General features: G+C 42.7%; 1 protein-coding gene across 1 annotated transcript in view; it reads left to right on the top strand.

Moving 5' to 3' along the window:
* LOC141147982 (tyrosine-protein phosphatase non-receptor type substrate 1-like) overlaps positions 1–24,226 on the top strand; it is a 122,545-nt gene extending 98,319 nt beyond the window's left edge. Inside the window, exons 4-6 of the mRNA XM_073635138.1 lie at positions 457–756; positions 870–977; positions 24,210–24,226. Coding sequence (XP_073491239.1) covers positions 457–756; positions 870–977; positions 24,210–24,226 — 425 coding nt within the window. The remainder of the gene's footprint in view (positions 1–456; positions 757–869; positions 978–24,209) is intronic.
* The last annotated feature ends 608 nt before the right edge of the window (positions 24,227–24,834 follow it).

A 24,834-nucleotide genomic window follows, 5' to 3' on the forward strand; every position in this document is an offset into this window, starting at 1 on the left:
CAGAGGGGCCCTGAGCAAAATAGGGCAAATAACCAGGCAAAATGGCCACATGACAGGGTAGGTAGGGTGCAGTTAGAGAGTTGAAGCCCCATTCCAGGCCACATTTCAATCCCCACTCACCTCTAACTGATCCAGTTATTAAAAAACAATAGCTAAATCCCTTTTTTTAACTTCCCTAAAATAGTGATCATATGACTTCCCTAACCTGAATCATCTCCTCTCCTTTTTACTTCCTGGCGGGGTCCTTCTTAGTGCGTCAACCAAACTGTCTGTGAGACGTGGTGGTTAATTTCTTGCTTCTAAAATTATTTTGTTAGTGTTAATAGTTAATAGTCAACTGATCGAGTGTCAATGTCTTTTATTTCCATACCTCACAAAGATTTCTAACCGTTTATGGTAAATTGTTTCTGAACAATGGAAATCCAGCTATATTAACTGTATTTGTGTTCTCTGCAGCCAGACCTCTGCTCTCCATACTTAGCATAAAGGTCCACAGAAATACAGAGAACACTCTGACCTGTAAAGCTACAGGATTCTTCCCTCCAGAGATCAAAATAACATGGTACAGAGATGGAGAGGTCTTAAAGAAACAGTTTATGGAAAAGCCACAAGAGTATAAAAAAGGAACCTACCAAGTCACCAGCACCGTGACCATCACACCTACCAATTATGACCAGAAGAAGATCTTTTCCTGTAGAGTCCAACATGACTCTTTACAAGAGCCTCTACAGACGGACTTCCAGCTTGACTATGAAGGTATCAGTGATTATCAATTGTGTCAGGTTTCTTTAAATGATGATGTAATTCCTCCATTGATGCTAGGAAAATGCTGTCTTTTCTTTAACCCCTATTGTCTTCTTTTTCCACAGAAAAATCACATTTTGTGGTCATTGTGATCTGTGGTATCCTGGCAAGTTTGGTCACAATTGCTGTAGCAGTGCGTTTATTTTGCTGGAGACATAAATGCAGGAGATCAAGTAAGACATTTGCATTAAAATTCATTAAAGAACATAGATACAAGTCTAAAAAAGCATAGCAATGTGTCTCATGGATCTAAAATGTTTGTGAAGCCAAAAATATGACTTCTAGTTTTGGATAGAGTTGGAAAGAAAAAGAACCCCTGTTAGGTTTTTATTGCTCTCCCAGGCTCTGAAGAATGAACTAATTTGCTTTTGGAACCAAGTATCGCTGCCCCCTTTTCTTCCCAGTTGCCCTTCATGTTGGGCAGATGTTTAGGCCTTTAAAATAAATACTTAAAGGGTCCTAAAGGCTGAAGGTTTTGTTACCTGCATGCAGGTAAAAAACCTTCTGTGTGTCACAACCGATCTGGCGGAGGATGAGAGAAATGTGGATGTAATGTCTGTCACGAAGGGAGGGACCTGAGTGTGCCGGCCAGTGTATGGATGGGCGCAGACCGGTGTGATAGCCTAGCGGACCCGAGGAGGAGAAGGAGAGGATAGGAGTCCGCAGATGACACCCCCCTGCCCGTCCCGGCACACGCACGCTGGCGTGCCACACACCCGGCGGTTAACCTGGTGGATCGTAGGTGAGCTTGCACCTCTGGTATCTTGCATATAAGAGCAGTTTATCTCCGGGATAGTCAAATAAAGTGTGTTCAGCATAGGAAAATAGGAAATAAGAAATGACAACAATAAATTTTATGACCTATAACGTTAGGAGGTCTAAATACTCCCAGTAAGAGACACGAGATTTTAAGAGTTAAAGCCATATGGAGCAGGGGTGGTCTTTTTACAAGAGACCCATCTATCCCATGTGTCCAATGTGAAATTGCACTCCTGTTACTTTCCGACATGGTACTACGGAGATACAATCACAAAGAGAGCTAGAGGTGTCGCAATAGGGTTCGTGAAAGGAATCCGGTTTACACTGGAGGAAAGGCTGACTGACCCAGAAGGAAGATATCTCTTCCTAAAAGGTAAATTAAGCGAAATGGAGTGCACACTGGCACCTTGGGGAAGCTGATGGAATTCAAGAGGGGACAAGTGATTCTGATGGGAGATATGAGCTTCTGCATGGATACAGGCCTGGACAGTACATCCCGGGTGCAGGGGGCAAAGAATGTACAACTAAGGAAGATAAAACAAAAACTGCATGGGTGCCAATTGGTAGATATTTGGAGGATCCTTCATCCCAAAATACAAGACTTTACGTTCTACTCCCCTGTACATGGGACCTACTCTAGGATAGCCTACATATGGGTCGAACATAGAATGATTGAATGGGTAATAGACTCTGGAATAGAAATATCAACACTATCGGATCACTCTCCAGTAAGAATGAAGATGATAGTAACTGGCAATCAAAGACAACCCTATGCTTGGCGATTAAATGAAGATCTAATTCGGGACAAGGTGAGCTCAGCAATCGTGGGAAAAGAACTAGAGCAGTATATTGCAAAAAATGATACAGGTGAGGTTTCGGGGTCCACCTTGTGGGAGGGCCACAAGGCCTACGTAAGGGGGATTCTGATAGAAGTAGGTGCAAGGAGAAAAAAGAGAACGGAAAATTAAAAAATTGACGGAACAGATTTTCAGATCCAAGCAAGAACATAAACTCTAGGGTAATCAGTCAGTGCTATACCATAATTTAGTAATAAAAAGAGATGAACTGAAGGATCTCATGGAACAAGAAACTAAAAAACATTCAATAGAATAGCTAAAGAAAGATACCAATGGGGGAATAAATCTAGCAAACATCTTGCCAGAATGTTGCAAAAGAAAAAAAGCTAGAAATTACATAGAAAAAATCCAAACTAAAGGAGGAGAAATGGTCTATTCTACTAAGAGTATAGCGGAAAAATTAAAAAACTACTACCAAGCCCTGTATACAGTAGATTATGGTGGGGGCCAGTCAGGAGAAAAAAAGAGGTAAAATAAACGATTTCCTTAAAGACGCTGGATTACCTAATGTCCCAGAGAACGTAAGAGAGACATTAGAGTCCCGTATAACAGAGGAGGAAATAAATAAAGCCCTATCGGACTCAGCTCTGGAAAAGCCCTGGCCCAGATGGGCTTATAACGTATTACTAAAAAAAATACAAAGAGATTTTAACTCCAAAGTTATGCCAATACATGAATAGCCCGGGGGTTGACTATGAAATGGATGGGGAGGGCCTGTCTGCCATAATTACAGTAATCTTGAAGGAGGGGAAAGACGGGACGATGTGCTCCAGTTATAGGCCAATTTTGCTGCTAAATGCAGACATAAAATTGTACGCTAAAGTTCTGGCAGGTAGGATGAAAGGATTGATGAATCTTTTGGTACACATTGATCAGGTGGGTTTCACCCCTAGAAGGGAGGGAAGGGATAACGGGGTAAGAACGCTGCTCCTTCTCCAGAGGATAAAAGAATGTGGGCCCCCAGGTCTACTCCTGTCGATAGAAAGGAAGGCCTTTGACGGGGTAGACTGGGGGTTCATGAATTTAGAAACTATGGGAATTGGCCCTAGAATGATCGGGTAGATTAAAACACTATATCACCATCCAACAGCAACCATAAGAATGAATGGAAGGCAGTCGGCACCCTTCGAGATGAAAAACGGGACCAGAGAGGGGTGCCCCTTATCCCTGCTGCTATTCGTGTTGTCTTTTGGAGCCATTATTGGCTACGGTACGAAACAACCCCAATATAAGTGGATTCAAGATTGGAGACGAAGAACATAAACTTGCAGCATTTGAGGATGATGTATTATTATACATTGCCAACCCTAGGATCACAATGCCCAACTTATTAAACACTTTAAAACAACATGGCGAAATATCTAACTTTAAAATAAATCTAGCTAAGTCAGAAATCCTTAACATAAGTGTATGTAAGACAGAAGAACAACTGCTGAAAAATTAATTCAAGTTTTCCTGGAGGAAGGAACTTAAATACCTGGGAATAAAGCTAGCGAATACTATGAAGAAGGTTTACAAATTAAACTATATACCACTGCTAGACGAAGTTAGAACCGATTGCAATAGAATAATAGGTTGGCCTATATCGTGGAAAGGACGTATTAACATTATAAAGATAGCATCCTACCAAAGATCACCTATAAGTTTCAGATGTTGCCATTGGCTCTACCTCAACCATACCTCAGAAAGTTAAAATCGTTAATAATGAACTCAATATGGAAACACAGAAAACCAAGAGTATCCTTTGCAACTTTAAGGCAGGAAAAGAAAAGAGCAGGGTTAGTTGTACCAGACATTCAAAATACTACAAAGCCATAGTGTTGTCGAGGGTGGTCGAATGGGCTAGGGAAAAGAGTGAAAAAAGATGGGTTAATATAGAAAAAACACTTAGTAAGGCACAATTGGGAAACATAATTTGGAATCCACCACACTTTAGAACGTTGGACGTAAATACACACGCACTAACACGGATTGTTTTAAAAATTTGGGTTATGACGTATACTGTAAATACCTTAATGGGAATTATAATTCTCTGCTAATTGTGTTGAAAGATAATGCATTTTTTGCACCAGGGAAAAAGACAATAGGGGGAAATCGGATAAGAAACTTAGGAGACCTAATTAAAAAAGGAAAAATTGTATCACTTCAAGAGTTAAAACACAATAAGGATTTATGGTTGATCAGTGAGTGGCGGTATCTCCAGTTGTGCCATTTTGTCAAGAGTTTACCTCACCCAATTAGATCAGGGGAAGAGTTGACTCCGCTGGAACGGCTCTGTACTGGAGAAAACACGACAAAATACGATCTCTGGGCTATATAAACTCTTGCTGACTGTGGACGAAGTGGAGATCCCACCATATATAAAAAAATGGGAACAGGAATTGGGGTCACAAAGGGATAAGACCACTATAGGAAAAATACTTAATTTGACTCATAGTTCGTCAGTAGACACTAAAACTGCTGAAATGAACTATAAATGTCTAACCAGATGGTACAGTACGCAACTCCAGACAAAATGAGCAAATATCAGATAAATCTGCAGAATGTTGGCGAGGTTGTAAGGAGGTAGGGACAATAACCCACTTATGGTGGGACTGCCCTAAAATTAAAAAATATTGGAAGAAGATTATATATTATATAAAAGAAATCACTATAAAAGAAATAGTGGAAGATCCGTGGATTGTGCTGTTCCATGGAGTGGAGGGGGATGTGATGCAGTACAGGGATTCGCTGATATCGCACTTGCTAAACGCAGCTAAAAGACTAATCCCCAAGAAATGGCAAGAAGAGGTAAGCCCACTAATTTGGGAGTGGATTGATTCTGTAGAGGAAACTTTTAATATGGAATGTCTGAGAGTAAGCTTAGATGACAATAATGAAGGGTTCAAAGTGAAGTGGGAATGTTGGAAAGAGTTTAAAAGATCATGGAGCTATGCTGAGGAATTGAGATTATAGGACTATAACGGGGATGGATGAACTAAAGTTCTATTAAGGGCTGATACGCGGAGATAGGGGGGAGATGTGGGGGGGGGGGGTGGGAGGACGTAGACTAGGTTTCAGATTTTGTGTTAAGGAAATATGCTTCTTGTGTAAGAACTGTTGTTGGAATTTTATAAGTGCATTTGATAAAAGCTACTATGATGTGATAAAGAGTTGGGACAAAAATGAACTGTAATGGTGAATTAAGTCTCCCATAAGAGTTCGCTGAAGTGGCAAAGAAAAAATAAATAAAAAAACCTTCTGTGTGCAGCGCCCCTCCAATCCTTATCTGAGCCTCCTCCGATCCAGTGATGTTCATGACAGTCTCAGCTGTATGGGGACTCTCCCTCCTTGATGGTTTAGACAGCCAGTGATTACAGCCAGTGAGCCAATAAGGAGAGAGCCGAAGGGGACGAGGCCGAGCTTATGGACTTATGTCTTATGGACGCATAGAGCAGTGGCTTGGGAGCGAGCACAGAGCGGTATCCCCAGGGCAAGCAGCTTTCTCTAGGCAGCACTGCTCGAGGGGGAGGGGCCAGGAGTGCCTGCGGGGGGACCAGAAAACAAGAGGACCCAAAAACAAGAAGTAAGTGTAAGTATTACATGTTTGTAATTAAAAAAATAGCATCACTTTAACTACCAATAGTGTTACACTATTCTAAACCTTTCACACAATTCTTTGAATTATCACATTATTGTTTTAAAAGCCAGTAAAAAGGAAACATAGTGATGAAAAAAGCACTTTTGAATTTAGCCAATAATTTTTTGCTTACTCCTTGTTAATGGGCCACATAACTGGGGTAGTGTCCTTTGCCTAAATACTTTATGCTAGTTGGGAAGTATATATATACTGTAACATTTAAAGAGGAAGTAAACTTCCCTGGTTTGTTTGTGCCTATAGTAAGGCTTGCCTATAGGTATTGTAAATATCTCATAAACTTGCACCATTTAGGAGATATTTACTGCATACTCCACCTATGACATCATTGGCGCTTGCGCTCTGAAGGAACGGCCCCCCGGTGCTGTTTCTTCAGAGCCCTGTGCCATGACCAGCAGCTCCCACTCACAGCACCGGAGCCCGTAAACCCAGAAGAAACACCGGGAAAGATGTCAGCCATCTCAGGGGGCTTCAGGGCTTCGTTCTAGCTCATTTTTGTATTACAGGTTTTTTTTTATTTAAAGAAAAAATACACGCTGCGCTAGAGTAAACTATATCGATCTGTTATCTCTTGAGCATAAGATATGTACAAATTAACCCTCTCTACATCATTCAATTACTGATAACATATATATATAAAAATTCATATAAACCAGACATTTTAAAGTGCGACGTGCATAAGAAATATTGCCAAATATTTAAAGTGCATAAACAGATACAAAAGTGCATTAGTGCTCCATAATAATTATAATAAACAGTCCTGATAGATAATCATAAAGTGATTGGTGAAAAGTCCTGTAAATCAACATCAAATACCGTATATACTCGAGTATAAGTCGACCCAAATATAAGCCGAGGCACCTAATTTTACCACAAAAAACTGGGAAAACTTATTGACTCGAGTATAAGCCTAGGGTGAGAAATGCACAGCTACTGTAAGTGGAAAAGAGGATCAACAATGCCCATTTGCAGCTACTGTAAGTGGAAAAGAGGGTCAACAATGCCCATTTGCATGCCTCACTGTGCTCATTTGCAGCCATAGGTTCCCCGAACTTCAAAGTCGGTAGTTAAGGGTTCCTAGATGCCCCCTAGCTGCAGCCAAAATTTGGGGTCTCTGAACCCAAAGGGTCCCGAAATGACATTGCTGCAGATGGCCACAGTTGACCGAATTTGGGGCCCCGTATCTCAGGGCAACTTGGTGGTAGGAACCCCAAATTTGGTGTGCAAACAGTTCGGAAAATGTCAAGCACTTTTCTGCAGCAGAGAATGACATTTTCCGAACTGACTTTGGAGCCCCATATCTCGGGGCCACTTGATGCTAGGAACCTCATCTTCGGATATGTTGTAGTGCTAGTTCCATTGGGTTTGCACACCAAATTTTGGGTTCCTAGTGGCCTAGGGACCAAGTGGCCCCGAGATACGGGGCCCCAAATCGGTTCGGAAAATGTCATTCTTTGCACCAGAAAAGTGCTTGACTCGAGTATAAGCCGAGGGGGGCACTTTCAGCACAAAAAAAGTGCTGAAAAACTCGGCTTATACTCGAGTATTTACGGTAGGTGTGTAAAAACAGTGTCCGTAAATGGTGTTATTTAACATGCTCATGAAATCCTTGGTGCTGCAAAACATGCTCCGGTGCACTTCAGTGGCCCCCCTAGATTATTGTGCTCACCTCAGAGCGTGTGACCCAGCTGCTATACTGAGTCAAAACACGCTTTGGAGCCACCCCCGGGCTCTGTACTGATTAACAGACTGATAACACTGATTACAGCAACATTATATTTCGGAGGCTTGCTATAGAGTGGTGCACTTACGCACCGGGACAATGTGGGTACCCCATTGTGGGGAGTGTAATTTATTTATAAATAAATTTACCCAACGATATTACACTATAGAGTTTCTCTTGTTTATGACTATGGAGCTGTATTGAACCAAGCTGGAGACCGACATCTGTTAACCCTTTCATGACTAAGCCTATTTTTGAAATTTGGTGTTTACAAGTTAAAATCCATATTTTTTGCTAGAAAATTACTTGAACCCCAAATATTATATATATATTTTTAGCAGAAAATCTAGAGAATAAAATGCAGATTGTTGCAATATTTTATATCACACGGTATTTGTGCAACGGTGTTTTAAACGCAAATTTTTGGAAAAGGGACACTTCCATGAATTTTAAAAAATCCAAACAGTAAAGTTACCCCAATTTTTTTGTATAATGTGAAAGATAATGTTACGCCGAGTAAATAGATACCAAACATGTCACGCTTTATAATTGCACGCACTCGTGGAATGGCAACAAACTATGGTAGCTATGAATTTCCATTGGCGATGCTTTAAATTTTTTTTACGGTTACCAGGTTAGAGTTACAGAGGAGGTCTAGGTCTAGAATTATTGCTCTCACTCTGACGATCGCGGCGATACCTCACATGTGTGATTTGAACACCGTTTACATATGCATGCTTCCGTATGCGTTTTCTTCACTGCGCGAGCTCGCGGGGACGGGGGCGCTTTAAAAAATGTTTTTTAATTTTTTTTTAATTTATTTTATTTATTTTTATACTTATAAATTATGTTTAAAAAAAAATGTTTTTTTTTTTACTTTTATTGCTGTCACAAGGAATGTAAACATCCCTTGTGACAGTAATAGGTGGTGACAGGTACTCTTTATAGAGGGATGGGGGATGTCTAAAAGACACTGAAAACGGCGATTCTGAATACTGTGTATTATTTTAAATTAGGCGCCATTGGCAGCCGAGTAAACGGGAAGTGACGTCATGACGTCGCTTCCACGTTTACATTGAGTAGGCTGGAACGAAGCCGCTGACAGCTTCGTTCCAGCCCGCCCACAGCCGCCGGAGGCACCCGATTGGACACCGGGCCTCCCGATTGCACGACCGCGCAATTGTCAGTTAAAGCGACGCAGTGCCGAATCGCAAAAAGTGCTCTGGTCAGGAAGGGGGTAAATCCTTCCGGGGCTAAAGTGGTTAATCTAGGGGGGCCACTGAAGTGCACCGGAGCATGTTTTGCAGCACCAAGGATTTCATGAGCATGTTGGATAACACCATTTACGGACATTGTTTTTACACATCTATTTGATGTTGATTTACAGGACTTTTCACCAATCACTTTATGATTATCTATCAGGACTGTTTATTATAATTATTATGGAGCACTAATGCACTTTTGTATCTGTTTATGCACTTTAAATATTTGGCAATATTTCTTATGCACGTCGCACTTTAAATTGTCTGGTTTATATGAATTTATTTTTATATATACGTTTTGATTTTTGTTATCACTAATTGATGTAGAGAGGGTTAATTTGTACATATCTTATACTCAAGAGATAACTGATTGATATAGTTTACTCTAGCGCAGCGTGTATTTTTTCTTTAAATTAGTTTGCACGGCATATGAAACGTGATGAAATGTGACCTGCAGCTGAGTATTGTCACATATTTGGCATTGGATCCTTGTGGCTCGCAAGATTTTTTTCTCATTTGTCTAGGTTTTTTTTGTTTGTTTTTTGTTTCCCCAGGGTTTACAACCTCTTTAAGGGTATTTTTTTTAGTTTGTTGGTTTTGTCGAGTTTAGGCGAGTTAGTAGAATTTAGCATTTTTTCTGCCAGAAAGCTCCAATCAGAAACGCAAACCAGAAGGATTTTTTTTCCTGCTTCTAATCACTAAGCTCAAAATATGCCTCTAATCATGCATGGACATATAGGATAACACTGAGCTGATTCTACAGACAAACCACAAAACTCCTGTAGAAGCAGCGGTTTTTAAGCCAGTGTGCATGGAGCCTTAGGTACAACCAAGTTTTATTATGCAAGCCACAAGTTTGCTTTTAATAATACAAAACTTTAGTTTACCACTTCAGGTCCGGACACTTTTATCCCCTTCCAGTCCAGGCCAATTTTCAGCTTTTAGCGCTGTCACACTTTGAGTGACAATTATTCAAGCATGCAACACTGTACCCAAATGAAATTCTTGCCATTTTTTAAGACAAAGTTTTCTTTTGGTGGTATTTAATCACCACTGGGTTTTTTATTTTTTGCTCTAAAAAAAAAATTTAAAACATTTTGAAGTAAAAAAATACTATTTTCTTCGTTTTTGTTACAAAATTTAGCAAATAAATAATATTTCTTTATAAAATTAGGCCAAATGTTTTCTGCTACATTATTTTTATTAAAGAGGAGGGCCCATTAAAAAAAAAAAAAATAAAAGTCAGCAGCTACAAATACTGCAGCTGCTGACTTTTAATTGGACACTTACCCGTCCCAGGGTCCAGCGATGCGGGGGATCGAAGCCCCGCTCATCTCCCCCTAAGTTTGGCGGCGCCGGCATTGCAACTGTGGGCGCCGGGCGCCCACTGTGCATGTGCGAGTGGCACCGCGCGCCGTGATTGGCCGCTCAGTCACCTGGGACCTGTAATGGGTCCCAGATGATTGACAAGAGGGAGGGAGCAGAGCTGAGCCCTTCCTGTGCCAAGGGGAAGTGATGTCACCAGCCCAGGCACTGAAAGAGGCAGACTACGAGGGACCCCCTAGCAACAGGCATTTAGAGGTGAGTAAAAAAAAAAAAAATTTCCAAATGTTTTTTTTATCTTTTTTTAGGAATTTTCATGCATTTTTTTTTTGGGTGGAACACCACTTTATATAAGAAAACAGTGTGTATTATTTAGTCTGTGTGAAAGAGGGGCCCAAATCTAAGGAGCACCTTCAGGCTTTCTATGGGCATAAATTACACATCTAATTTCCTGACTACCTACATTTTTTTGACCCAGGAGCATCAGGACAGAAGACCCTATTTTAGAAAGTAAACACCCCAAGGTATTTTTATGAGCCATGGGGAGTCTTTTGCAGGCTTCATTTTTTTGCCACAATATTTTGGAAAATGAGGAAAGAAAATGAAAGTAATTTTTTTTACACAAAGTTGTCAATTTAAAAAGCTATTGCTCACACATAGCATGGGCATACATAGAAATACACTCCAAAATACATTTTGCTACTCCTTCCGAGTAAGGGAGTACCACCTGTGTTAGACTTTTCACAGCCTAGCCAGAGGCCTGACATCCAAGAAGCACTTTCCAAACACTTCCAGTCTGGGCCAATTCTGACATTCCTCTCCTACATGTATAAAACATGATTTTTTGCTAGAAAACTACTTAGAACTCCCAAAAGTTAAATATTATTTTAAGTAAAGGCCCTAGAGAATAAAATGGGTGTAGCATATTTTTATGTATGTTCGGTATTTGCACAAAGGCTTTTCAAATGCAAAAATAGTATAATACCCAATTATTTGTTAAAATATAAAAGTTGATGTTACGCTGAGTAAATAGGTACGTTGTCACAATTTAAAATTGCGTCCACCCATGGAATGGTGCTAAACTATGGTACCTAAAAATCCCCAAAAGCGACACTTTAAAAGCCTTTACAGTTTACAAGTTTAGGATTACACACTAAGTATTGAGCTAGAATTATTTCTCTCACTCTCATTTGTGGCGATACCTCACGTGTGGTGTGTGCGATCACTGTTTACATATACGTGCGGCAGCCCTCAAAATTTCCACTCATCTGTGCACATTTGGCGAGTGGAAATAAGCTGAGGGCGAGTGTAAAGCCACATTGGGGGGGCAGGCACCACCGGCAGGCGTGGTTGAATAGAAGCCAATTCTCCTCCCAGCGATTGGCCAGGAAACTGTGGGGAAGGGAGCTTGGATCTGAAACACCCACCACTGGTTCCTATAATAGACATCACACTGGACCAATGCCGTTAAATTGAAGTAGTGTGAAGTCTATCATAGTAATCGGTCCAGGAGGCGGGACTTTGACAGCAGCCAGTGTTCTAAAACCAAGCTGTGTTACAGGGAGATTCTTTCTCTGTGTGATCCGGCCGACTTTCCTCCCAAGTGAGGCTGCATTGATGGGCACCGATAGGCTGCGTTGAAGGGCACTGATAGGCTGCATTGAAGGGCACTGATGAGGCTGTGTTGATGGGCTGTCAGAAACCATTAATCAGACTGATACAGAAGTACAGTTAAATCACACTTGTTTAATAATAAAGGTAAATAGAACAAACGTAGTCAAAACATAGCCAAAGCTTGATAACCAGAACGGATAGTCAGCCAAGCCAGAAAGTCAGGGATCAGTGTAGTGGAACAGCAAGCAGCATCTGGAGCCAGAAAGGATGTCAGCCAAGCAAGTCTTTAAACAGGAATGCAGGAGAATGCAGGAGTCTCTGTGATGTTGACCAAGGCCAAGGCAGAGATCCTTTAGGCTGAATGGCTTAAGTAGGCAGGACTGACGAGCAGGATATCATCAACAGGTGAGTAACGGTGGAGAGTTAGGAGCTTGCAATTAGCCAACAGCTGAGCAGCCAGCTCAGGGAAGGAAGGGCTGAGCCCAGCCCTGACATGAGCACTGATAGGCTGCACTGATGAGGCTGCACTGATGAGCACTGATGAGGCTGCATTGATGGGCATTGATGAGGCTACATTGATGGGCACTGATGAGGCTACAGTGATGGGCACTGATGAGGCTGAATTCATGGGCACTGATGAGGCTGCATTCATGGGCACTGATGAGGCTGCATTCATGGGTATTGATAGGCTGCACTGATGGGCACTGATAAGGCTGCACTGATGGGCAATGATGGGCTGCATTGATGGGTACTGATGGGCTGCATTGATGGGGACTGATGAGGCTGCACTGATGGGCAATGATAGAGTGCGCTGATTGGCACTGATGAGGCTGCACTAATGGGCACTAATGGGGCGGCACTGATGGGCACTGATAAACTTGTTGTTAATATTTATTTATGTAACTTAATTCTGCATAAAACATTTAACAGTGTCATTTCATGGGATAATTTACGAGGGGATGTTTAGGGGCAGAATTAGGGGTGGGGCAGGGTAAGGGTTAGGAGTGGCAACTGGTGGCAAGTAACTCTAAAGGCCTGGCTAGTAGCTCAGGACTTAAAATTTTGAGCCCTGCATGCGGGACTGGTGCATGTGTGTGCATTTATGCACGAGCATGGGCAGACAGGGGCGCTTTAAACATTTTTTTTTTTTCATTTTACTATTTATTTTATTTGAAAAAAAAGAGGACAGTACAAAGTGACTGATAGTATGGAAAGGAAAAAAAAAAAAATTCAACAGTCAAGGTTCTTGAAAAGAGTACTCCATGACACCGACTTACAGAAATAAGCACAGCACAAGGGGAAGTCACGGTAAGCAAAACGTTTGCTTACCTTCACCAGCAGAAGTGAATTCCCAGCTTGTGGTGTTCCATTTCTTAGCGATATCTGTAGAGTTATAATTTCCGACTCCGAAGACCAATTGATAGGAAAACGCCAAAACTTAAGGGGTTTCAGTAACGTTGACTGCTGAAGCCACATTCAAAAAGATGTATTTAATATTCAAGCCTATAGTTTTAGCCATAAGCAGGGGAGCAAACATAAATACAGTACATGTTTATTTCAAAATTGCTCTGAAATGGCTGAGAACATCATAGTACAATTTATACATTCTGAAGGGGGTGGCACCTTGGGACTTGGACTCTTTTGAAGTCCCAGTCAACTCTTTGGTGATATTCATTGATATGCAGAAATGGTCATTTAACATATACACGTCACTTTCAGAGTTCTCTGGGAAAAGCCAGAGATAGACATTTTCACAGCTGAAGGTGTGAATGGTACTTGACCACAACCAAAACAGCTGTTACATCATATGACTTCTAACACATATTTGCACCAAGTATATCTGCTTAATCAGAAAAACGTTTTGATACTTATAACTAAATGTTTGATAAATAAAAATGGCTATTCCATTTACCCTATCATGTGTAACTGAGAAATATGCATCCTTGGTGCCAGGATGAATTTAGTCATGTGCACATGTACAGGAATTATTTCACCCATAGCCAGCCAATCAGCCAAGAAAGGCGGACTCGATGTCCACCGGCACCCGCTGATGCTTTGATACACAGGCAGAACAGTAGTTTGCCTATGTAAAGAAGGCAGATCACCATTCTATCACTACAGAAGACATGGATCCTGTGTCTCTGCTAAGCAGGAGCACCGATCCATGTCTACTACAAGAACCTTCCCCACAGTAGTAAAGCACTGGTCAGGCACACAGTTAACCCTTTGATGTTAACCCCTTCCCAGCCAGTGTCATTAGTACAATGCCAGTGCATATTTTTTTTTAGCACCGATCACTGTATAAGTATCACTGGTTCTCAAAAAGTGTCGCTTAGTGCCTGACTGTCCGCCACAATATCGTAGTCCCAGTATAAGTTGCTGATCACCGCCATTACTAGTAAAAAAAAAAAAGAATATGCCATAGTTTGTAGACGCTATAACTTTTGCACAAACCAATCAATATACACTTATTTGGATTTTTTTTTACCAGAAATATGTAGCAGAATACATATTGGTCTAAATTGATGAAGAAATTCAATTTTTTTTTTTTTAATTTTATTGAAAAAAGTGTTTTATAGCAGAAAGATATATATTGTTTTTTTGTTTTGTTTTCTTAAATTGTCGCTCTTTTTTTGTTTATAGCGCAAAAATTAAAAACCGCAGAGGTGATCAAATACCACCAAAAGACAGCTCTATTTGTGGAAATAAGGAAAAAAAGTTTGTTTATGTAAAGCATCACACGACCGCGCAATTGTCAGTTTAAATAACGCAGTGCCGTATTTCAAAAAATGGCCTGGTCAGGAAGGGGGGTAAACCCTCTGGAGCTAAAGTGGTTAAGATACTGTATGTAATTGTTTACTATCTGATCAGTGTTTCTATTATCTTCTCAAGAAAAACAGAAAGAAGACAAAGATGTTGAAAAAAAGAAAACAAATCAGGTATGAAATAAAAACAATACAGAAGAGGATTGTCTTGAAGTAAATGTAAGGTATTTAAGGGTGATATTTAAGAAGTAACAGTAAATACAATCAAACAGATGGAAAGTTGATGCTACCAAGAATAAAAAGTAAGTTGAAAACATAACGAAGGACACTAATGCCGCGTACACACGGTCTGACTTTTTGACCGGACGTCGGCGGACAATCCGATCGTGTGTGGGCTCCATCGGACCTTCAGCGGACTTTTCCAGTCACAAATCTGACGGACTTTAGATTTGGAACATGCTTCAAATCTTTACATCGTAACTCCGCCGGACCCAGAAATCCGCTCATCTGTATGCTAGTCTGACGGACAAAAACCGACGCTAGGGCAGCTATTGGCTACTGGCTATCAACTTCCTTATTTTAGTCAGGTGTACGTCATCACGTATGAATCCGTCGGACTTTGGTGTGATTGTGTGTAGGCAAGTCCGGTCATTAGAAAGTCCGTCAAAAGTCCGTTGAAAGTCTGCTGGAAAGTCTGTCGGACCAGTTGAAAAGTCTGCCTGTGTGTATGCGGCATTAGGCTAGGTTCACATTTCTGCATGTGTCTGCGGGTGCGAGAATCGCAGCGATTCCCACACCCTCCACCTTCCACCATGGAAACGCACAGGGTTGCCAATCACCCCCACACATGTAAAATCACAGTGCGTGTGGGAGTACTGCAGGGAAATTGCATGGTCAAAAAGACCATGCGAGTTCCCTGCGGCTGCATTTTTGAAAAGGTGCATGCTCCTTTTTGTTTTTTTCCGGAAACGCAGGCATGGCAGCCAATTTATTTGAATGAGCTGCTGTGCCAACGCGGAATGCAAAAAAACACATAGGTGTGAACCTAGCGTCAGGGTTCGGTTTTGGGAGCAATGTATACTGCATACATTCAAATCCAATTCTTTTGATACTGAGATTCATTTGTCATACTTGTAAACTTTAGTAGTTGGAGAAATTGTCTGGGAGGTTGACATGGTAGTAACTGTTTTGCTATCAGAGCCATTTTTTAAAAATTGTTCTGCACACATGTTAAAATACTCATTTGCATTTGAATGGCGTGTGTATGTGGGGGGATAGTTTTTTTTGTTTTTTTTTTTAATTAAAATTTTTCCAACTTTTTTTCATTTAGGGTGCATTCACACTTGAGAATGCACCCTGTCTGCAACTATGTGCAAGAACCCCAGTAGGGGGTTTGCACAGTTAGCTGCGAGTGGTAGCCCCATTAAAAGCAGTGTCTGTGTCCACTTGCATGTGAGTGCTGCATAAGTGATTAGATGTGAAATGGCGCGATTAGCTGCGGGAGCTGGCGGCATTCTATTGCTTCTAATGGGGCTGCCTCTCACAGCTGATCGCTGGAACCCCCCGCTGGGGTTCTCTCGTACGATCGTAGACTAGGTCCATTCGCAAATGTGAACGTACCCTTAACTTTCATAAATGGGCTAGTTTAACCTCTTGCTGCACAAGTAACGCATATGTGCAGTGGCAAAGAAGGTGAGCTTTAACACTCGCTGCACATATGCATTCATGGGTGACAGAACTTTGTGTTGAGAGCTTGCTCTTTGTGTGCTCCTAGCACAGTGACCGAGCTGTCAACAAGTTGACGTGACCAGCTGACAATCATGTGACCTCTGTGACAGGCAATCATAGTGGTCATGTGATCAGCAAATCCTTACAGCCACCCGGGTTTACTAAACCTGTTAAAGGGACTTCAGAACAGGAAGGGGTTAGTGAGACATCAGGGGTCTACAAGACCTCTAATGTTACCTCTGCAATCTGTTAAAGCTTATGGAGCATAGATTGTGCTCAATTAGCTTCCTCTCTGGCCAGGGTTTGACAGCTCTCGACCTGGAAGTGCTCAGAGCATTTCTTGGTTCGTTCTTCACAGGGCAGATTAGTAAACAGATTTTCACTGATGTTCTGCTGCTCTCCATCCTGACATCCACCCAGGAGGGACAGGTGAGCCTGGGACATATGGTAAGGGGGCACATCTTCACTCACATGTTGAAGTGATCTCTTCTACTACATAGCTGGCATCAAGGAGAAAAAATGTAGACAAACTCTTTGTAGAGAAACTCAGTTTACAGTGGTTGTGAAGGCAGAAGGTTTTTTTTTTTACCTTCAGTGCAGCTCCCAGTCCCCCCTCCCCTTATACTTACCTGAGCCTGATCTCGATCCAGTGGCTCTCTCACTTCTCTTTGGCTTAGAAAAACCAGAGGAAGACATTGGCTCCCATTGTTGTCAATCACATCCAGTGAGGAGGGAACAGGGGCAGGGCCAAGCTGCGGTCTGTGTATCTTATAGACACACAGAGGTGGCTCAGGAGTGAGCACGCACAAGTGCCCCATAGCAAGCAGTTTGCTATGGTGGGCACTTGGCGAGGGGAAGAGCCAGGAGCGCCAGTTGGGGACCCAAGAAAAGGACGATCGGAGCTGCCCTGTGCAAAACCACTGCATAGAGCAGGTAAGTATGACATGTTTGTTATTTTTTTAAGAAAGGTTTAGAATCACTTTAAACTTTAAATGCTGGCACTGCTGCTGATGTAATGGTTACGTTGGCAGCAGCTAAAGGATAAAAGCCTATTTAGAATTAATCACACAAATGGATATTCAGTGGGATAGATTGTACTAACTTTTGCTGTTACCTATTTATTCCAGGATAGAGTACTGAGTAGTGTCCAGCTCCACTGCCAGCAGCCTGTGAAAATCCTTGACAGTTTGAAAACATGGGAGCTAGACGCTCGACTGTACTGGGTAGTATTTGGCTTTACGCATTCAGAACATTTGCCCCAAATACAGAAATACCACTCAGTTCAACATCTAGCTGCTGTATATATATCAGCCTGTCATAGACAGGCTGCTGGCAGTGGGTCTGGACACTGCTTCTGTGCTTCCTGGAAACTCAGAAACACCAGGATTTGATGCTGATGTGAGGAATAAGAAGTGAAATTCTTCATTAAGGGCTCATTTACACTTGCTTCGGCTTCAACACACAAGTGCCTTCCACTTCAACATGCTTTTTTTTTATGTGTTTTTGATGCTTCGGTGGGGCTTCAATGGTGCTTCGAGTGAGCTTTGCCATAGACTTCCGTGGAGGCTTTGAAGACACTTTGAAGATCCACTAAAGCTACATGGGGTATCATTTTTAAAGCAAAGCCGAAGCAAAGCAAAAGCAAGGTGTATACAGGACTGTAAGCTAACCATTTTATTTAGTAACAGGCAGTGCCGGGACAAGGTCAGGGCCGGATTTCCCACAAGGCTACCGAGGCCAGACCTCGGGACGGCAGTGGTGCAGGGGCGGCGCCGCTCCTGCGCCGATTTCTCAGCTTTCGCGGCCGCCCCCCTTGGGGCTGCCCATCAAAGTCCGTTACGGGCACCGGTGCCCGTAAAAAAGATGGCCGCGAGCCAATCACACAACTGCGCATGCGCCGTTCCGAAGCCGGCCGGGCTCAGGAAAGCTCGTAACGTGATTGTGCCGCCTGGCGCCATTTTTTAAAAGATTGAGAGTCTAGACCACGGCGGCCGGCGATTGTGCAGTGCACTCGTCATAGGTGAAGCCCCGGAGGAGCCGAGCAGCCGGTGACGGTGAGGAGGACACTGGGGAGGAGGAGAGTGAAGCTGGGGGGATATCCATAGTAAAAAAGGGGACAGAGAGAGAGGAGGATGTTACTGGGAGCCCCGGGAGGCAGAAGCCATGCCATGCAGGGGACAGAGACTGATGTCCATCATATTACTTCTCCAGTCCACATCATTCATCAGTGTGCTGTGTCCTCCTGTGCCCCTTTCACCTCTCCACAGGTCAGGGCAGCACTGTGCTGCCCTGACCTGTGGAGAGGTGAAAGGGGCACAGGAGGAGGACACAGCACACTGATGATGTGGAGAAGTAATATGATGGTGGACAGAGAAGCTACTGTGAGGGGGGGAGGAGGACACTATCATGTCCACAGCCTCTGTCCACCTCCTGTGGTATGTCCGCAGCCTTTACTTGCCATTGAGTCAGAACTTTTAAATACTTTGTCGTACGAAGATATTATCGATGAGTCTGCCAAAAGAAAAGTTAGAACTAAAAAATTGTAGGGAGTTTCTTACTGCAATGAAAGGAAAAAAATGCTGCAGTGTCACTATCAGTTAAAGGGGGACTGATTGGCAACTATTTCAGTGGGTTTGGGAAGCTGGGCTCTGAAGGTGCATGGAACTAAAAGACTGTAGTGGGGCTCTGAGGTTGGGTTCACACTGGTTTGATGCCAGATATCGCATGTAATTTGCTCTGCATTGCTGTGCACATCACATATGCGATGTCTGTGCAATGTGAATTCAGCCATACAGTTTGTATGTCTGAAATTGCATTGTATTCGCACCAAAATAGAGCAGAACCCTTTTTTTGGTCCGCACTGGAATTGGATCACATGGGTGCTCACAACTATGCGATCCGATTCCTGCACCATTTTACAGTTCGCACTGCGATCTGCGAACCAATCTGGGGGTGTCAGCAACTGAACATTGAAACCCCCAGTGGTTCACAGATGTCAGTGTGAATCAGTCTGAAATGCGGGAACCGGCACTGAATTTTTATGGTTTCCCGCATCACACCATTGTGGACCGGGACTGAGGGAGGAAGGGGCCTGAAAGGGCTTGATACCATGTGTGTCTATCATTGCTGGTGTTTGACAGGTGGTGAGGGGGTAATATTACTGCGTAATCAGTTTGCATGAACAGGTTTGCGAATTCGATGTAGTGCGGATTGGCAGCAAATTTGCACCGCTACTAGTGTGAACTGGTCCCTGGGTGATAACATTTGAATTATAAATAGAAAAAAAAAGTGGAATCGGGGATAAGGAAAGAGTGAAAACATGAAGGCGGTGGGGTAGTAAGGGCCTGTTCAGCATGTCTGCATTTTATCTGTCTGGGGGGCATTATTCTGGAAATGGGGCACAAATAAACAATTGTATTCTATATATGCCATTGCAGTGACTGGCTTTTCCAGTGTGAAAATAAGCCAGTTACTGCAGTAGAGTGAATGCGCCCCTGCAGTGTTAATAAAGAGCAGAGTAAATAGCTGCACAGAATGTGCAAGGTGAATGATGGTCACAGGATAGTTCCAGAATAGGAAAAGCTAAAAAGTAAGCTGTAATGGAAAGGGTGCCTGTAGCATGTCCAGCACTGAGATCGGGAGGCTGCAGTGAAGTTTGCTGTGGGGAGAGCAGAGATCATAAGAAAAACAGAAGAGAAAAGGTGAATGAGGAGATGAGCAGACAGTTTAATTGCAGGATTGTACTGGGAGAATTGAGCAGACGGGGGAGGGGGGATGAAGGGGGTGAAATGAATTGAGGAGCAAAGTGAAAATAACTTATCTTAAACAAACAACGGGAAGGAGAGCAAGACAATGCAGTTATCCCATAGGTGAAGCGGCTAGAACAGAGTAGGAGGAGAATAACAGCCACTTCCGTCTGCCAGGCAGGAGAATCATCTGAAGCTCCCAGCGCCCCCTTTTCACACAAATTAACACTGCGCTCAGGGCAAGTGCCCTCTCTGCCCACCCCTTGTACCGGCACTGGTGACAGGAGCTTTGACTGACATTCAGAGAGCAAAGTGTGTCCGAAGCCTTGTTTTGAAGCAAATGTAAATGAGCCCTGATACTGTAATTACTTTGTCGCTAGATACCCTAATTATTTGTTTATTGTATTTTGTAGAGAACCCCAGACAAACGGGTCACATGGATACACAAAAGTCATGGTCAATATGAGAATATGAATATGAATAGATCCGCCAATTGAAAAACAGACTGGTTTGACTACCTGGCAAAGACACGAAACCGAAGTATCAATTTTGGGTGAAGATCACAAAACAAGTTTAATATACATTACATATGAGATCCCCCCGAAGGAGCTGTTATACGGAAATCTCCTAACCTGTGTAGGCAAAACAGTTCATTCACCGACCAATCAGCAGTAACCAATAAAGGGACTTCAACTTTGTCAATTTTTGCTCAATAGTGGAGGGAGGATTAGGGTGTACAGGATACCTACAGTAGTAGCTTCAAAAGGGTTCCCTCCGCAAACAAACACAAATGGAGGAAATGACTTCAGTCTCACAAACTGTACTTGGTGTATCTATAAGCCGAGACAATAATTTGCAAAGTAAGCAGTTCAGACTTCTTGTAGGGTCTACTGGTAGCGGCTTGTGCCCGGCCCACTAGGACTCCCACCACACCAAAGTTTATCTGCAGGATACTCCTAACTGGAAACCATCGATCTGCTCCCCTCGTCCTGCAGCCACCATTCAGAAAGTACAGCCCAGTAATACTAAATTTAAAGTACAGACATTCCTGCATATGGCAGGGCTGCTACATACAAAGTACACAATAAAAAAGAAGTACAGATTTATCGACCACCAAACGTTCTGGGATAATAAAGAGGTACTGTAAGTATTAGGGCAAAAGTCACACTCTTGCCAGTCTCAAACCCGGGAAAAATGAATATGCAAAAATAAACAAAAATGCTCAAAGTGATTCTAAAGGCTGAAGGTTTTTTACTATCATCCATTCTATGGATGAAGGTAATAAACCTTCAGTGTGCAGTTCCCCTAAGCCCCCCTAATACCTACCTGAGCCCAATCGTGATCCAGGGATGTGCATGGGAGCAGCTGCTCTGCTTCCTCATTGGCTGAGAGACAGCAGTGGGAGCCATTGGCTCCCGCTGCTGTAAATAACAGCCAATGAGGACAGAGCAGGGCTTGGGAGAGAGCACGCACGAGTTCCCCTATAGCAAGAGGCGGCTTGCTATAGGGGCATTCAGAGAAGAGGGGGAACCAGAAGTTCCGGCAAGGGACCCGACAAGAGGAGAATCTGGGCTGCTCTGTACAAAACCATTACACAGAGCAGGTAAGTATAACATGTTTGATATTTAAAAAAAAAAACATTTTTACCTCTAATATCACTTTAAACTTGCAAGTGTTCTTTTCACCACTACTTTAGGTGAAAAGTTTAGTGCAGCATAACAATTGATGTTAGTTAAGTAGTGCAGATGTATAAATATCTATACATCAGAGGGACAAAGGAAGGGAAAAGAGGGACAGAAGGATTGGGTTCCAAAAAAGGGACTGTTCTTCTAAATGAGGGAGAGTTAGCCATCAGATTTGTTAAAGTGGACCTATAGCTAAATATGGAACTCCCACCCCCTTTTCTATCAGACACCTTTACATTAATAGATGCTAAAAATTACAATACAGTAAAACCTTGGTTTTAGAGCGTTTTGCAAGACAAGCAACATTTTTTAATACATTTTGACTTGATATACACGCTATTTCTTGATAAACAAGTCGCGTCATGTCACAACTGAGTATAAAAGAGAAGAGAGGCGCCTCTAAGTGTACCAATACAGTTACATTTAATGAAGGTACAACATTTAGAAGCTCACATGGTTGATGATTAAAACAGGCACATCTAAGTATGCAGGCATCCGAGGTAAAGATGTCCACATAGACCGTCCTCCACACCACCATTGACGTTGTCCCTTCCACGCTGCGCTCCACAAGCTGTTCAAGCCTCGCTTTCAGATCGCTCTACTGCAGGGTAGTCTTCCCGGTCATGATTGCAGACACCTTTACCCCAGATGCCAGCATACTTAGATGTGCCTCTTTTAATTATCAACCATGTGAGTTGCTAAATGTTGTACCTTCATTAAATGTAAGCAGATTGCTACACCTAGAGGCGCCTCTCTTCTCTATTATACTCCTGCTTGATTTTGCTTTTATTCCCCTTGTGGAGGCTTCCATTTGTGGATGGACATTTTATGGTTACACAACCTATCACATTGCTATAATCTTTTTAAATGGACTATAAACTGAAGGATTTATGAATAAATGGTTGTGGAACGAATCATTTGAGTTTCCATCATTTCTTATGGGGAAATTCGCTTTGATATACAAGTGCTTTGGATTACAAGCATGTTTCCGGAACGAATTATGCTCGCAATCCAAGGTTTTACTGTAGTTATAAAACTAGCTGGCTCTAAAATATTGACCTATTGTATCTTCCAAAAACAAGGTTGCCATTGACTGATCATGGGGTCTAATGTGTAGACATTTAGTTATGCAATCCTAACACTGATCAGCAGCACTGAGATTCACCAAAGGATGAAAAAGAAGAAACTAATTTTTTAATAAGGCATTTATTATTAATGATTATTATTATCTTACAAGATTTATATTGTGTCAACAGTTTGCACAACACTTTATAACACGAGAGCAGACAATTCAATACAGAAGGAATCAGAGGGCCCTTGTCATGGTTATGCAATAGAGTTTGTCGATCAGCATACCTGTCTCCATGTGTTCATCTCTAGAGACCAGCTGACCCTCACCTGACTGCTTTTGTAACCTCTCCTCTAAGCATGGCCCCACCCCAGGCCCTATCAGGGAACCCTATATTAACCTGTGCACCGCAAGCCAGCAGTGCTGATCAACCATTGTGTGTTAGCCTCTGTGTGTACTTGCTGTGTTTCCTACATCTGATTCCAGTTACCGACTTTGGCCTGTTCTTAACTATTCCTGTCTGCTCGTGACGCTGACCTTTGGCGTGTTCCCGACCATCCCTGTTTGCCTGTGACCCTGAACCTTGGCGTGTACTCTGTTGTCCTTGTCTGCTTGTGGCCCCGACCTTGGCTTGTCCCTTACTTTCCTTGTTGTTCCAGCCTGCTGCCTCCTTCCTCTTCTCCTGTAGTCTACCGTGAGCGTGAGCTGTAAAACCCTGGGGGCCGCGACCTGGAGCCAGACTGCAGCGCAGTCCATCCTTACCATTAAAGGCTCTGGTGAACACCTGCTGGCTCTTAGACTCCGCACCCTGGGGAATCTATGCTCTAGCTCCCAGTGGGATCTGTGTCAGTGATCCAGTAGACCTGCTTCCTGAACCTCCCAGGATTCAATCCGCAGCAGTCAGCCGTAGGGTCCACTACCTTGCGGTGCACTCCTGATCCCAACGGGGTGCATCTGTCACCTGGATACAGGTGACCTGACAGCCCTGATCGTTAGAGCTTACAATCTAAGAGGGAGGGTCAAGAGATACAAAAGGGTAATAGCTGTGGGGGATGGGCTGATGGAGAAATTAAAAGTTCAGTTGTTAGGTGTGGGCAGGATAGGCTTCTCTGAAGGAGGAGGGTTTTCAGATTATAATATCCCAAACTGGGTTCTCCCTCCATCTCATGTCCTGGCTCTCCTTATCCAGACCCCTGGTGTATTTCTCTTATGTTTTTGTTTCTTTTTGTAAACTCAGCCTATTGTTCATGTTAAAGTTATTGTAAGGGTTAATTCTACTTAGATCTGGGCAATCAGTAGAATTCTTTCGGAGCTCCGGAAGCACTCAATGCAGTCAAGATAGTCGTTCACTGAATGCTGCAAAAGTACAGTTCCAGTGACAAAGTCACTCACTATCAAGGATCGTATCTGCTGAAGAGGTAGCTTCCTCTTGGCCTATTGGAGTGGTGGGGGGGTCCCTGTTTCCTTCATGTACTTTATGTCCCACTCAGGGTCCCCTGTGTACCATATCCATATGGAATTGGTCATTTGCGCCTGTGCGTGGGAAGGGTGAGCTACTGCACATACTTTGAGTTTATCCAGCCAAATCGTCTATGAAAGGATTTATCAAATAATAATCCGTTTTGCATACTCTGACCACATAGTCTTTACATGTCTTTATGGGATTAGGTGGGGGGTATTCTTTACTTTCTCCCTTACCCATTCTTAATTTGGTTACAAACAACTTGTCTTACCTTACAAGACTCTTTTGCAATGTACAACAATAATATAAGCTCTAAACAATATTCTTATACAGTACAATATTCTTATACAGTATACAGGCGGTCCCCTACTTACAAGCATCCAACTTACAAACGACCCCT

The sequence above is a fragment of the Aquarana catesbeiana genome, linkage group LG06 (assembly GCF_042186555.1).
Source record: "Aquarana catesbeiana isolate 2022-GZ linkage group LG06, ASM4218655v1, whole genome shotgun sequence".
Taxonomy (NCBI): Eukaryota; Metazoa; Chordata; class Amphibia; order Anura; family Ranidae; genus Aquarana; species Aquarana catesbeiana.